Source organism: Hemitrygon akajei, chromosome 16 (genome assembly GCF_048418815.1).
Source record: "Hemitrygon akajei chromosome 16, sHemAka1.3, whole genome shotgun sequence".
NCBI classification, from domain to species: Eukaryota; Metazoa; Chordata; class Chondrichthyes; order Myliobatiformes; family Dasyatidae; genus Hemitrygon; species Hemitrygon akajei.
The window spans coordinates 74,993,153-75,007,880 of record NC_133139.1 but is presented as its reverse complement, the minus strand read 5'-3'; the positions used below and the strand labels follow the sequence as shown (position 1 = coordinate 75,007,880).

Here is a 14,728-nt window from a genome sequence, read left to right as displayed (position 1 = left end):
CCCTTTTTTTCCCTCTATGTACAACTCTCCTATCGGGTTCCTTCTTAAGCCCTTTTGAATTTCCCATCTATCTCGTCCAGGCTTCTCATCACTACTCTTCCCTAACCACCTATTCTCCCAACCCCCCCCCCCAACTGGTTTCACCTATTATCTGTCTAGTTTGTACGCCTTCCCCTCCCCCACCATATTATTCTGGCTTCTTCCCCCTTTATTTCTAGTCCTGCTGTAAGATCTCGGGGTAAAACATCGGACAATTATTCCTTTCTATAGACGCTGCCTGACTGCTGAGTTTCTATTGCATTTTGTGTGCATCACTCTGAATTTGCAGTATCTGTAGAACATATTGTGCTTGTAACAAAGGGAGAAGATTTGGGGATACCCTTGGACTTTTGTGTCATTAAATTGTCATTTCAATAAAGAAATGAGTCTTTACATTCACTTGAATAACTGCTCTGTCAAATTGTGTGAAACAATGGAGCAACGTTATTCTACAGGTGCATGAAGCTACTTGTTAAACATAGTTTTGTGTTTCAAACTGAATACTGGCTATAGAAATGAGCTGCTGGCTGCGGCACGATTCAATGCAGGGTGGCTGGATTCAGCACAAACAGTTATTAGAAGTACGCTACAAACAGACAATAGATACCGCAAACGTTTTACTGTATTTTCCTGACATCAATGACAAATCTAAAGGAACACACTGAGACCCGAGATTCAGACAGTGGAATTATCATTTATCCTTCATTAAAAATCTTGTCAGCAGGAAAAAAAAAACAAAGTTTCAGTAGATTACGAACTTCAAGTCCACAGGGAGAGAAAAACACTGCAGTTAAATCACTAAACTGCCCATATTCCAAATTGTCGAACAAAAGCGGGAGAACGTGGAAGTGAGGAAGTGGGCTATGAGTGGGGTGGAGAAGACATTGGGGATGTTATTATCCTTCAGTAGAAGCTGTTCTGTTTCAGAGATTTTAAATGTGCCTAATTATCAAAGTCTTCCAGTGTTGGGCAACAATATTGTATAACAGCATATACATATCAATTCATTAAAGCTACTGATCTGTAGGATACGTTCCATTTAAATTTCACATCGACAGAATTTTGTCATTATTTGCTGACAAAAAAATCAGCGAATAGCGGAGGCACAACGGGGATGAGACAGGAGCGCAAAAGGAAGATGGACTGTCCGGCACTCGGACTCGCACACTCCAAGTTCAGTCTACTTTTCACATATGGTGTACAGGATTAAAAACTGTTTAAAAACTATCCCAGACATTAAAAAATGATCCAAGTAACTACAGTTCCAGTCCTGACTAGATCGTTGTTCACTTCCCCTAAATCTATCCAATCCAATCACACATTTTATGCCCCGGATTAGATTTGCAAACAATGTTCAAACGGAGAAGCAGCTAGTTATTGTTACTTCCAGTACTCCTTGCATTGAATGTTATTCTTGGCTAATAGATAGACACAACCAGTCTGATTATTTTAACCACGTTTTAACTGCACTTGCTGTGATTGGGGATCCATGAACATATTCTTCCTTCAAAAGTCGCAAAGTTTGAGGAAATCTGTTATATGACCAAAGATTTACAAACTCCTGCAGATGTAAGAGAGAGAGCATTCTGACTCGTATGGAGCCTACAATAAACAGGACCGCCAGAAGACGTCGAGGAATACAAATTTAGCCAGTTGTATCACAGTACAATCATATCCACAGTTGAGGACATCTTCAAAAGGCGGTGCCTCAAGATGGTCACATTCATTATTAATGGCCTTCACAATCAGGACATGTCCTCTTGTCGTTATTATAATCTAGCAGGAGTTACAGGAAACTGAAGAACTATACCTAACGATTCAGTAACAGGTTCTTGCCCTCTACCATCAGATGTCTGAACGGTTATGAAAACACGACAAATTTCAGAGTTGTATATACAGTACTGGCATGCTTGGATAATAAATGGACCTTTGAACATTTGAAACTTTGAATTTTACCTCATTATTATATTACTGAAGAAATTAATTTTGTAACTTATAGACTTCTATGTGTCGTACTGAATTCTGGCTGAAAACAGAAATAAGAATCGCATCATATGTCACTGATAATAAAAGAAAACAATGTTTCTAGTTAATTGCAATTTTTTTTTTTTTGCATTGTCGCTTGTCCCAAAATGCATTATGTCAGTTTTCTTTTCTTTAAGCATATTTGCCAGTTTCCTGCTCAATTGGTCAGGGATGCATTCTCCCTCCAGTCGAAACGTAGCCACTTTCCTGTAAAGCTCAACTTCAAGCCGAAAGGGTTCAATGAGGAAGCTGAATTAGCTCCAATTACTGGATAGTTTAAAGCCTGGAGACAGTTTCCAAGTGGTAAGCAAAAAGTGAAAAATACATTTATAATTGTAGTAATGATCTAAATTCATTATAGCTGGAGTGGAAAAAGCAACAAATGTGGAATTTCGAAAAGAAGTCTCATCAGTAAAGGACACGAATGAGTGACTGAAATACTTTTTTTTGAAATATCACCGCTCTTCGGACAGACTAAAATGTGTCCTTATACAACATAACATCTGTATATCATATTCAATATCGACAAACTTGGTCATTGCTCTCTTGGTACCAACTGTTATATTGAAGGCAGATTCAATGCAGATTTCTCACAGATCCAATACCGAAAGATATAACATGGCAAATCATTCCATTCTCCATTCACAAATATCTCCACACAGTCCTCGGTGTCACCTTCATTATTTGGTTCCCCTTCGTCCCAGTTTCTAAATAAAAGAGCAAGGAAAGTAGTATTATTAATGGGACACCTAATTCCATCTCGTATTTAGTTCCATATTCATGCTCCAGGCTATAGTGCAGCGAGAAGACCAGCATATGCTGCCTACCTTTCACCCAGCTTCTGAATTTGGAGGCGAAAATACTCTAAATATGACAATTTTATGCTGAAGTGTTCCCATAAAATTGTTTGGTTGGAGTTTTGGACTTTATTTCAGTGAAAGGAAATTAGCCATATTGATATTCCAGTACAGATGGTTATTGTAGTAGTAACATGATACAATTGCTACTTGGATCATTAGTTCATACCTAAGTGTAATGCAGATCTTGCTCCATGCAGGCAGAGTCTGCTTCGTTTTCACAGAAGCTGTGACTGGTACTGATCATCTCGTCAGCAGAGGCCACCGAATTTTTGCCCATGCAATGACAGATCTGAAGCACTTATTTTCATCACTACATCAGGAATATAGACTCAGTCTCTTAGACTTTCCTTTTCTCCTCCCCCCATTGCTCTGATGTATTTGTTAATTTCACATACAAAGGATTGACCCAGCATCTGACATTTGCCCCTTCCGGTTGGAGATGGCAATGACTGCTGTAATCATAACTTTAGCACAGACATCCTTGTTACAAATTGCACAGGATCAAAATGTTGTCATCTGTTTAGCAAACATATTATTAATCATTAGTTACAAATGGATGTGTTGGGCACTGCAGAAGCTAATACATTGGTTTTGGAGCTATTTCTTTCTGTCCATCTTTCATTCTTCTAAATTCTGAGAACAATATTCACTCTCGCCTCATTCAGCAAACGCGCTACTCCGGATCAGGTCTTCTGAGCCCTCATTGTCTGATTCTGTGGTAAATATATTCATATTGTGTTTAATAGGACAAAACTGTTCACAATACTCCAGCTAATGTAACATAAAATACTGTCTGCTGTATTCAAACACCCTCAGAATAAAAACAAGCGTACCCTTTCCTTTCTTAATAATACACATGCATTTGGCTTTCAGTGACCTGTGCATATATTCACATCAGTCACTTATAACACTATCATTTCCCAGTTTATATTTCAGTAAATATTTGAACATCAAACCCCTCCAAACCACTGCATCCATCTTCAGGACTGACCATCCCTCCTGCATCAAAGCAGCATATGCCTTGACTAAGTGACTTGATAATTGACTTATCAACTTCGACTCCTGACTGCACATTACCACTGGCTGCTACTCCACCAGCAATCTTCATTTTTTGAGCTGAAGAGTGGGTCGGGCAACTGACCTCAACAACTGTTATCTTGCTGCGAAACCAGCACACCTGTAATAGAGTCATAGAGTACATACAGAAAGAGGCCCTTCACGTATCTAGCCCATGCAGATCCATCTACCTGTACCGGTAAAATAGACCTATATACCCATCACATCCAGATACCTATTCAAACTTCCCTTAAAGGTTTAAACTTTGCTCGCATGCACCACCTGCTCTAGCAGTTCTTTCCACACTCTCATGATGCTCTGATTGAATAAGTTGCCTCATTTTCCACTTAAGTATATCAACCTTCACCTGAAATGACCACTAGTTGTTGTCTATGACCACTAGTTGAAAATAACCACTAGTTGTTGTCCCACTGAACATCAGTAGAAAAACCCTGCTTGTATTTACCTATCTATATGCCTCATAGTTTTATATACCTCTATAAAATCTCCCCTCAGTCTTTTACGTTCCATGGAATAAAGTCCTAACCTATTTAGCTTTCCTCATAACTCAGGTCCCCCTGTCCTGGAAACATCCTTGTAAACTTTCTCTGTACTTTTTCAAACTTACTTACATCTTTCCTACAGGTAGGTAACCAAGATTGCACTCAATACTCCAAATCAGACCTCACCAATGTCTTATACAACTTCAACATTCCAACTGCTGCATTCAATGCATTGATTTATGAAGACCAATGTGACAAAAGCTTTCGTTCCGACCCTATCTACCTGTAACACCAGTTTCAATAAATTACGGACCTGTATTTACAGATCTCTTTGTTCTACAACCCTCCTCAGTGCCCGAACGTTCACTGTGCAGGGCCTACCCTGTTTGGTCCTACTGAAGCACAATACTTCCTCTCAGCTGCATTAACTCAATATGGCATTTTTCAGCCCATTTTTCAGCAGATTCAGATTCTGCTGCAAGCTCTGATAGTCTTCCTTGATGTCCACTACACCCCCAATCTTGCTGTCATCCGCAAACGTGCTGACACATTTAACCACATTATCATCCAGATCGTTAATGTAAAAAACAATCAACAATGGACCCAGCACTGGTACCTGCGGCATTCTATGAGTCACAGACCTTCAGTCAAAGATGCAATCGGCTCCTACTATTCTCCCACAAAGCCAATGTCTAATCCAAGGCGAAAGTTTAAAAATAGCAGCCCTTCACGGCAGTTTTCTGACAAAACTACATCCAATCAGTGAACGGGCTTCATTAGAAAGACAGAAAGTGGGCCAGCGTTAGAGTGGCTTTGGCTTATCAGGTTTCAGTGAAGTAAGTTAGTGCCAAGCTTCCTCTTTATTTTTGATTCATCGTCGGTTATGTCACAGTCAGTGCAAGGCAATGTTTGCTCCTGTGTGTGAGATGTAGGAATTTTTGGAGATGTCCATACTCCCAGATAACCACTTCTGCACCAGGCTCCTCGAGCTACAGCTCCTCACAGAACCTTAAGGTACTGGAGCTACAGCTCGATAATCTTCTGCTCATACTGGAGAATGAATAAGTTATAGATGTGATCTATAAGGATGTAGTCACCCCTAGGCTGCAGGAGGCAGGTAACCGGTTGAACGTCAGACGAAGGAAAGGAATTGAGCAGCAACTGTATAGTACCCTTGTGGCCATTCCTCTCAATATTTAGTGTACCATTTTGTATATTCTTGAGGGCGACGACCTATCAGGGGAGCCATGGCTACCAGATTCTGTGGCGCTAAATCTGGTGCTGTGGCTCGCAAGAGAAGGGACATGAAAAAGACTGCAGTAGTAATGGGAGATTCCATTATTAGAGGAATAGAGACAAGATTCTGTGGATGTGATAGAGACACCCGGATAGTAGATTGCCTCACAGGTGCTCAACTCAGTGATGTCCCTGATCGGATCTATGGCATCATAAAGCACTGTCTGGAAACACTGCACTGTAATTTAGAATCTAATACACTGCACTGTATTACCTCCCGAGGTGCTGAGGACTGCATCCATGATACCCCGGACACTTTCACTGGGGAGGTAACATACCATCAGGAAATCTCGTTCTTGTCCACACTACCTCTTTTCTGTTCACCTAACGAATCCCTCACCACCACAGTTCCCCGTCCCTTCAGTTCCAGACACCTGACCACTGTGACTTTCCTCTACTCGGCCATCCCCCTCATCAGTCTCCAAAGAGTTATTGAGGGGGATGACCCCAGCGGTACTCTGCACTGGCTATTTCGACCCTTTCTCCTTCCAGCCCGTTGCCTAGTTGCCTGTGTCATTCAGCTTGATGGAAACTATCTCTCTATCTGTCCTGTCCATCATCCCCACAGCCTCCCAAATGATCCAGAGTTCATCCAGAAACAGCACCATCTCCTTAATATGGAGTGCTAGAAGCTGAAGCCGGATGCATTTCACGCTGCTGTAATCATCAGGGAGCCTTTCCCGCATCCTGCACGGGAGCATTCAACCACCTTTCCTGGTATCCACATTGTTCTAACTGAGCAAATATAAAGAAAGAAAAACAATAAACAAACATGAGGAAAATTCTACAAACATATTTTCACTTTTTCTCACTAAAGCCTCAACTCGTTGAAGTCTCAAAGAACTAAAGTCTTGAAATCCCCACTCTAACACTGGCCACCGTAACAATCGCTGGTCTGCTTTCCCAGCCTTATTTTATTTTGTTCTTGCCGATCAAACCTGATCCTGAATGGCCGCTGCTCAAAAACAGCAAACTGTCGCTAATCGATACATTATGTACTCAACCGGCGAACCTGAGTGAGCTAAGTTCTCACGGTTCGAATCTCCAAATCACCACTGCTGAAAAAAGGAGCCTCAACCTCGGGTAATAGAATCCTCAGTTATATTCAAAGCTTTTTATGAGGCGAATTAGCTTCTATGATTCTCATGTCAGGACTTAATCTTGTTCTACCCACATGACCCTCCCTATCTTTCCTACCTCTTACATTTCAAAGTTTTCATGCTAAAGCGGCTCACAACAACAGCGTAGGTCGATGGTGCAGATTATTCCAACTACGGCAACGCTCACTGCCTGCTACTGAGGCTCTTTTTCTGTGTGAAACTGTTTCATATTCGACAATGCTGTTTCCAACTGCTGTTTTTTTTTTTGCCTTATGCCTCCAATGTCAGTAGGTCAATAGTCTTGTTGCCTTTCTACAACTGATTCTGTGATACTAGGTACACAACTTTCTGCAAATTTCAATTTTCTGTCCAAGCATTAAAGCCGTGTTCATACTATATAGCCACCATTGATTCTTTGGGACCCTGCGTACAGTCGATGTCCAATACAAGTCAACACTCTCTGGATTACACCAGCAATGCAATCTTTACAATATTCTCAGGGACCACACATCCACGCTTCCCTCTGGGTAGCTCCAAATCTTTGTTCTAGCCTTCAATCTTTCTTTAACTACCAAATGGATAAGTTTTCTGCATATCCACGTCTGGAAGAAGGGAGACATAATCTAAAAGCATATAAAATACAGAAACGGAATGGCAGTCAACTGAGATTATTGCTTTAAATTTCAACGGTGAGGACAATGCCATCAAACGCTTATTCATAGGTATGAGCTTCACGAGGCCAAAAACTTCAAATTAAAACTCCAATGCTATTCACTGAGCTACTTCTGAAGTTTAAGCTCAAAATCCATCCAGGTGTTGCTAAACTCTGGAGGAAAAAATGAATTACAGATGCTGCAATCTGATGGAAAATCAAACTGCTGCAAAACTCAGGATTTCAGGATGCATCTATGAAGCAAAAAGAATTGTCGACAATCAGGGTGCAGACCCTGTATCTGGAATGATAGTGGAGGGAGGAGCGAGACGTTTAAAGAGTAGGGGTTGTGAGGTGAGACATGGACCTGTAAACGACAAGTAGACCTCATGGGATAATGGGCAGAAAGAACCAGGTGGATGAGGGAGAGTTGTGAACATTGGAGTGATTGAAACTTGGGTTGATCTCAAACAAATAATGGATCAAGCTGCAAGGGAGGAGAATGAACTGCTGAACATAAGCGCAGAGGTTGTATAGTATATAAGACTAAAAGTATATGGACTAAAAGTGCTCAAATGTGATAAGTAAGAATGACGTAAAAAAAAGTCCCATTAAGAGAGTCAAGTGGAAGACATCTTGGGAAAGGAATCCAAAGGGGGAACTGTGTGGTTTGTAGGTGGGTGGAATAAGAAGGCGGGTGATGTAAAGGAGGGAAGACGGGCTAGAGAAGATATGGAAAAGAGACCAAATATGGGAGAACACCTGGTGAATCGCCAGCAGCATAAAAGGTTAGTACAGTAGGCAACGACTAACTGAAATTAGAAAATCTAGCTATCATATCATTATGTTGTAAACAACTCCCGGAACATGAGGAACTGAGCTATTTTGTTTTCCGTTTATCATTCAACGCCAGAGACGGGTGGGACAAACTGGAAAGAAACTCACGTTAAAGAGGAAGAATAATCCGTTCCGTCCACCCACATCCAATCACCTTCGGACTCAGCATCACTGAGGCCAATCCAGCAACGATTTTGAAGGGTCCTTCTCAAAAAGTCCTGCCATGGAAACGGAAATACCTCATTGTATGTAGTACCAATAATTAACTTAATAGTATTGACCAACTCCGTAGTTGATATACTAATAAACATGGCCCAATGAAAGTGCGTGAGAATGACACTGGATCGTCTTTTATATATATATATATATATATATATATATATATTCTCCGTGGGTGCGTAGCTGGCAGCTTCAACAGCTCAAAATTTCAGCGGCAATGACATGAACAGAAGGCATCATTTACCTAGCCTTTCGTAGCAGTGCTGAGACACCACATTTGACTTAAACGGACTTCATCTGGTCACTTGTCTTACATCTCCAACCCTTCCACCAGTTTGCTTTGGCATCTGATAACCTCTACTTTTTCTCAGCACTGTGGAAGAGTTTGTTCTGAAACTTTAACTGAATTTTCTTTTTCACACATGCTGTTTGGCTGGCTGTCCTTTGAGTTCCTCTATTGTAAATTCAGGAAGTTCTAGGAACTTGTATTCGAAGTCATTGCTTGGAGCAATTACGGGGCATTTTGAAGGCTTTTGTGTTGGCTACATCTGCTGGTTTTCTCCCTACAGTTTTACCAGGAATATAGAAATTAGAGATGTTTTTTTGAAGCCGTTTCAATGAATGAATGTTTCAGTGTAACTGGTAAGCAGTTGATTAAGAGATCTGCTTTATGCATTGGTGTCGAATGTATTATGTGTCTTAGAGCTGCTATGTAATAAAGACTATTCTATCACAAACCTGCTTTGTGTTTTTGTATGATGGCTTAGAAGAACAAGTCGTCGAGGCATTCAGACAGACATCTTACATCCATGATACAATTATGGCTTGTGCACGATTTTCTAGTCGGAGATGACTCCCAGGATGTTGATTGTTGAAGGGATATTCATTGATGGTAAAGCCATTTGTTTTCAAAAGTTGGCCACTTATCACACATGCCGGATGATTGCTGCATGCAGATCCGAACTGAATTATTTGCCAAGGGCTTAAAAAAGCTTTTGATCTTTTCAAAATCGATGGTAAACATCACCACTCCTGATCTCAGCTTGGAAGAAGGTTAATGAGGAAATACCTGAAGGTGATACAGTGCTAGTCTCTGCCTTTTGGAATTCTGCCACAATGACCTGATGCTGAGATGACTAATTTCCCGCAAAATCAAACTTTGTCATATTGCTCCGTACACATAGGGACTTTGTCCAGCACACGGGATGGCGGCAAATCCACCAAATATTGCCTTGAAATTACGAAAGCCTCTTTCACATCAAATTACGAAATTTTAGGGTTTGATTAGTGATGGTTGCAACACACTGTGGAGCAGTGTGCTCCTGATGAAACCCAAAATAACTAATAGCGATCTTATTATTGATCAGTAAGTGTTGCTTAAGAACATTGCTTTGGACTTTTCGCGTACTTGATGACTACAAATAAATCAGTTAGCTGGGAGTTGATGACAGTATTTTCTATATTATTGTGCGTGGTTTACATCGAGCAATTTCCAAGTTTGTACAGTAGGTGGCATTGCAGCACATTTCTTGGAACAACTTTGACTCGGGCACAACCAGGTCACGAGCTCAAATGCTTGGCACAGTCGTGACATGCTAGAAATGTCCAACATCTTCCATCACTTCGCGCAATGCAAGGACTAGTAATTGTCAGAATTGAAAGAGTGCTTCTGCGAAACTAATCACAGATGTAACTCCGCGTGGGAAAGGAGCTTGAGGAAAGTAGGTAAAATTGATACAGGTTGGAGCGCTGATCATTTCCAGTGCTTCGGGGGAGAAAGTTTTGAGAAGACGGCACTGGAAGAGGGCAGTAACACCATGGGCTCCATGGACTTCAGTTCCAGAATAATTCAATGATTCCAACACTGGGACCAAATTATAGCTCTGCTGCCTGGTTGCTGTTTATTGGTCTGCTCTCCTTACAAATAAATCTCATTATTTAGCCATGCTACTTCTGCACCTGTGCCTCTGAAGTTCACAATGACCAGAAAACACTTTGAACATCCTTAGGCTGGAGAGAGCGAGGTGGAGCCATTCCCTCACAGAGCCAGAGACACGGGTTCGGGTATGATCCTGAACTTCCAACTGTGTAGAATTTGTCAATTTACCTTGTTACATCAGATGTTCCTTAAGTACTACAATTTCTATATTTGACAAAGATATGCAAATTGGTAGTTTAGTTCAATTTAAATTGTCCTTTGGTCTGTAGGAACATCTCAGCAAATTGATGTTAATGTTGGATTAACTAAGGGGTTTGTTTAGTTAATGGGCAATCGTTTGAGACTGGAAGGGTAAATTTCTCAATGGCTAGTCAGAAGCAGGCACTGAAATCTACATAGGTCCAAAACATAAAGACTGAATAGCCGGGGGCAATGAATTGGTGCAACACATTGTCGATAAAAAGAAAATCCATCAGTTGTGGGAGTTAAGCAATTCTTCTCTTGGAAGATCTCACCATGAATGGTAAGGATAGATCAGGAATCTTACCCAGAAAAAAATCCATGGTCACATGAAGAACATATAAAAACATGCCCCTTATTCTTGAAGTGGATATTGAAGGTGAGTCGGGTTTTCAGAAAGCACATTGGCTGCGGTGTTCCCCTTTTTTGGTATACCTAGTGAAAGATTATAATCCCATCGAGGTTAAAATAGTGTGTGTCTGCTCCCAGCCACATTTCTGACTGTGCATGCTGACTTACCACACCGTTTAATGTCAAGGGAAACTGAGGGAAGAACCTGGCTTGGAATACCAATGAACTGGATTTTTCAGAGGTTATAACATGAAATGAATAGTAACACGTTCAAATAAAAATGTAGAAATAAATTGAAATAGAGCTGTCATTGGTCTTAAACAAAGATTTATCCAAAACGTGGCTAACAGCAGCCCAGCACTGAGTTATGAATGGCTTCTCTCTGCTTCTGTGTCGCAGCGCCATCACTAGGCAGGAGCAATCCGAATCTGCTAGTCAGCTTGGCCGTTCAAAAAGATCTCCTACCTGCTCTTCTGCATTGTTAATGACAACAAGATGGGCATCTACCGATGCACAGTGTCTCTGGGCCTCTGTCCAGCTTTGTGCACTTGAGGAAAATTGATAACAGCTTTCCCTGAACCAAATCCATTCTGTGGGACATCGCCAAAGATCTGTGAAGAAATTGAAGTGCTGTAAATGTGAGAGGCAATGTCCTGTTTTGAATGGACATATTTCAGGGATACTTGGATGCAGAGTGTAAAGGGTAAATCCCTGAATGTATGACGCCTCAAAAAGGAGGCATCCATCATTAAGGACCCCCATCACCCAGGACATGTCCTCTACTCCTTGTTACCATCAAGGAGGAGGAAGAAGAGCATGACGACACACCCTCAGTGTTTCAGGAATAGTCCTGTGCCCTCGGCCATTATACTTCTGAACAGACATGAATGCACGAACACTTCAACAGCAATACTCACTCATTTAATATATTTATATATATATGATTTTTGCTGTAATTAATCATTTTTATTACCATGTATTGCAGTATAGTTCTGCCGTAGAAAAAATAAATTTCATGACATGTGCCAGTCTTGAATAACGGGTGTCATTGGATTCGGATGCTGTCGTATCAGTGTCTGGGTAGTGTTGCTTTGGGGGCTGCTCCAGCGGAGTTGCTTGGGCAAAGGAGTTTGAAACCCAAGTGTTTTTTTTTAAATGGGCATTGGGGGTGCTGGTTGTAGGAAAGTGTCGAAACAGGATGGATGAAGAATGAGCGTCGTTAAGAAAGGCGAATACAGTCGAACAGGAGACTTTGGAGCAAACGAAGGTTAGAGTATGGTCTTTGCGGTGTACTTAGGGGTAGTTAAAGCAATTTTCTCAAACAACGCCGCTCTGCACTGGAACAAAATTGATGTAGTTTCAAGCTTTAAAACTGGACATATATCTCTAGCTGATAATTATTAACTTACCGCTATTCAGTTGGAAAATATCATCCCGAAGTTCAAAAATGGAGCTGTTGGTTTTCCTGAAGTTTACTGCAATTGAATGGAGACAACACATCAGATCCTAGTGTTTTTGGTCCTATCTAGCTCCAGTCTATGTCTTAAAAAATGATGACAATCGTCATCAATATCATTGAAAATAAAGTAAAAGGTGAAAACGTGCATTGCGCACAGCTACGTCTGGTGTTGAATCAGTCAGCGAGAAAGACAGTCAGGCTCATTACACAGTTTTGTTCTCAATGAAAGCGAGGCATAACCAATATTTGGCCAGTTACCGGTTTCCCTGGCAACACACACAAAATGATGAGGGAACTCGGCAGGTCAGGCAGCATCTCTGGAAAACAGTAAACAGTCAATGTTTGGGGCTCAGACCCTTCATCAACACTGGAAAACAAAGATGTGAAGTCACATAAAAAAGTAGGGGGAAGGGAGAAATGTATACAAGGTAGCAGGTGATAGGTGAAACTAGGAGAGGGAAAAGGGTGAGGTAAAACATTGGGAAGTTGATTGGTGAAAGAGATAAAGGGCAGCAGGAGGGGCAAGCTGATAGGAGAGTGTAGATGACCATGGGAAAACGAAAGGAGAAGGGGCACCAGAGCGGGTGATGGGCAGGTAAGGGAAAGGATGAGAGAGGGAAAAAAGAATGGGGAATGGTGAAGGGAGATGCAATTACCTGAAGTTTGAGAAATCAATGTTCATGCCATCCGTTATATTCCAGAAGGAATATAAGGTGTTGTTCCTCCAACCCGAGTATGGCTTCATCACGGCAGTAGAGGATGCTATGGAGTGACATGTCACAGTGGAAACTGGAAGTAGATTTAAAATGGGTGGCCATAGGGAAATCCCACTTTTTCTGCTAGACAGAGCATTGGTTCTTGGGAAAATGGTCTCTCAATCTACATCGAGCCCTACTGAAGTACAGGAGATCACCACGGGAGCATCGGATAGAGTAGATGACTTCAACAGATTCACAACTGAAGAGTTGTCGCACCTGAGAGTACTGAGAAGCTAGACTGGACTGCCAACACAGATGCCTTGTGCAGGAAGGCACAGAGTCGACTGTACTTCCTTAGAAGGTTGGCTTCATTCAATGTCTGTAGTGAGATGCTGAAGATGTTCTATAGGTCAGTTGTGGAGAGTGCCCTCTTCTTTGTGGTGGCGTGTTGGGGAGGAAGCATTAAGAAGAGGGACGCCTCACGTCTTAATAAGCTGGTAAGGAAGGCGGGCTCTGTCGTGGGCAAAGTACTGGAGAGTTTAACATCGGTAGCTGAGCGAAGGGCGCTGAGTAGGCTACGGTCAATTATGGAAAACTCTGAACATCCTCTACATAGCACCATCCAGAGACAGAGAAGCAGTTTCAGCGACAGGTTACTATCGATGCAATGCTCCTCAGACAGGATGAAGAGGTCAATACTCCCCAATGCCATTAGGCTTTACAATTCAACCGCCAGGACTTAAGAACCTTTTAAAAGCTATTATTAATGCTTTTTGAGATAGTGATTTAGATGCATATCATATTTTTTTACTGAGTTAAGTATTGTATGTAATTAGTTTTGCTACAACAAGTGTATGGGACATTGGAAAAAAAAAGTTGAATTTCCCCATGGGGATGAATAAAGTATCTATCTATCTATCTATCTATCTATTTGGTGCCCTGAATGGTAGTGGGGTAGAAGGGGTAGAGGCAGGAGTGGCACTTGATCTGCTTGTAAGAGTAAATACCAGGAGGGAGATATGTGGGGAGGGACGAGTGGACAATGTTGCCATGTAGGGAGCAATCCTAGCAGAGAGTGGAAAGTGGGGGGTGAGTGGAGGCTGTCCTTGGTGGTGGGGAACCGTAGAACATTTCGGAAGATATGGAGAATTATGTGCTAGATGCAGAGGTTAATGTGGTGTTAGGTGAGGACACAGGAAAACCTCTCCCTGGTTGAAGGTGGGAGGATGGGGTGAGACGAATGTTGGTGAAATGGAAGAGATACGACAAATATGACGGATGAAAGAAAGCCCCCTTCTTTGAAGAAGGATGTCATCTCATTAGTTCATTGATGAAATGCCCCATCCCAAGAGAAGATTCGGCAGAGACAGGAAAAGTTGTAGTACAAGTGACAGTGTAAGAAGAGGTATAGTTCAGGTAATTGTGAGAATCAGTGGGTTTATAAAAGATATCAG

The 14,728-nt window shown here is 41.6% G+C and overlaps 1 protein-coding gene across 1 annotated transcript in view; it reads right to left on the bottom strand.

Moving 5' to 3' along the window:
* Positions 1-772: 772 nt before the first annotated feature.
* LOC140740190 (uncharacterized) overlaps positions 773-14,728 on the bottom strand; it is a 67,521-nt gene continuing 53,565 nt past the window's right edge. Inside the window, exons 11-14 of the mRNA XM_073069202.1 lie at positions 12,527-12,592; positions 11,583-11,728; positions 8,477-8,586; positions 773-2,771 (exon numbers count right to left, since the gene is read on the bottom strand). Coding sequence (XP_072925303.1) covers positions 2,624-2,771; positions 8,477-8,586; positions 11,583-11,728; positions 12,527-12,592 — 470 coding nt within the window. The 3' untranslated portion in view covers positions 773-2,623. The remainder of the gene's footprint in view (positions 2,772-8,476; positions 8,587-11,582; positions 11,729-12,526; positions 12,593-14,728) is intronic.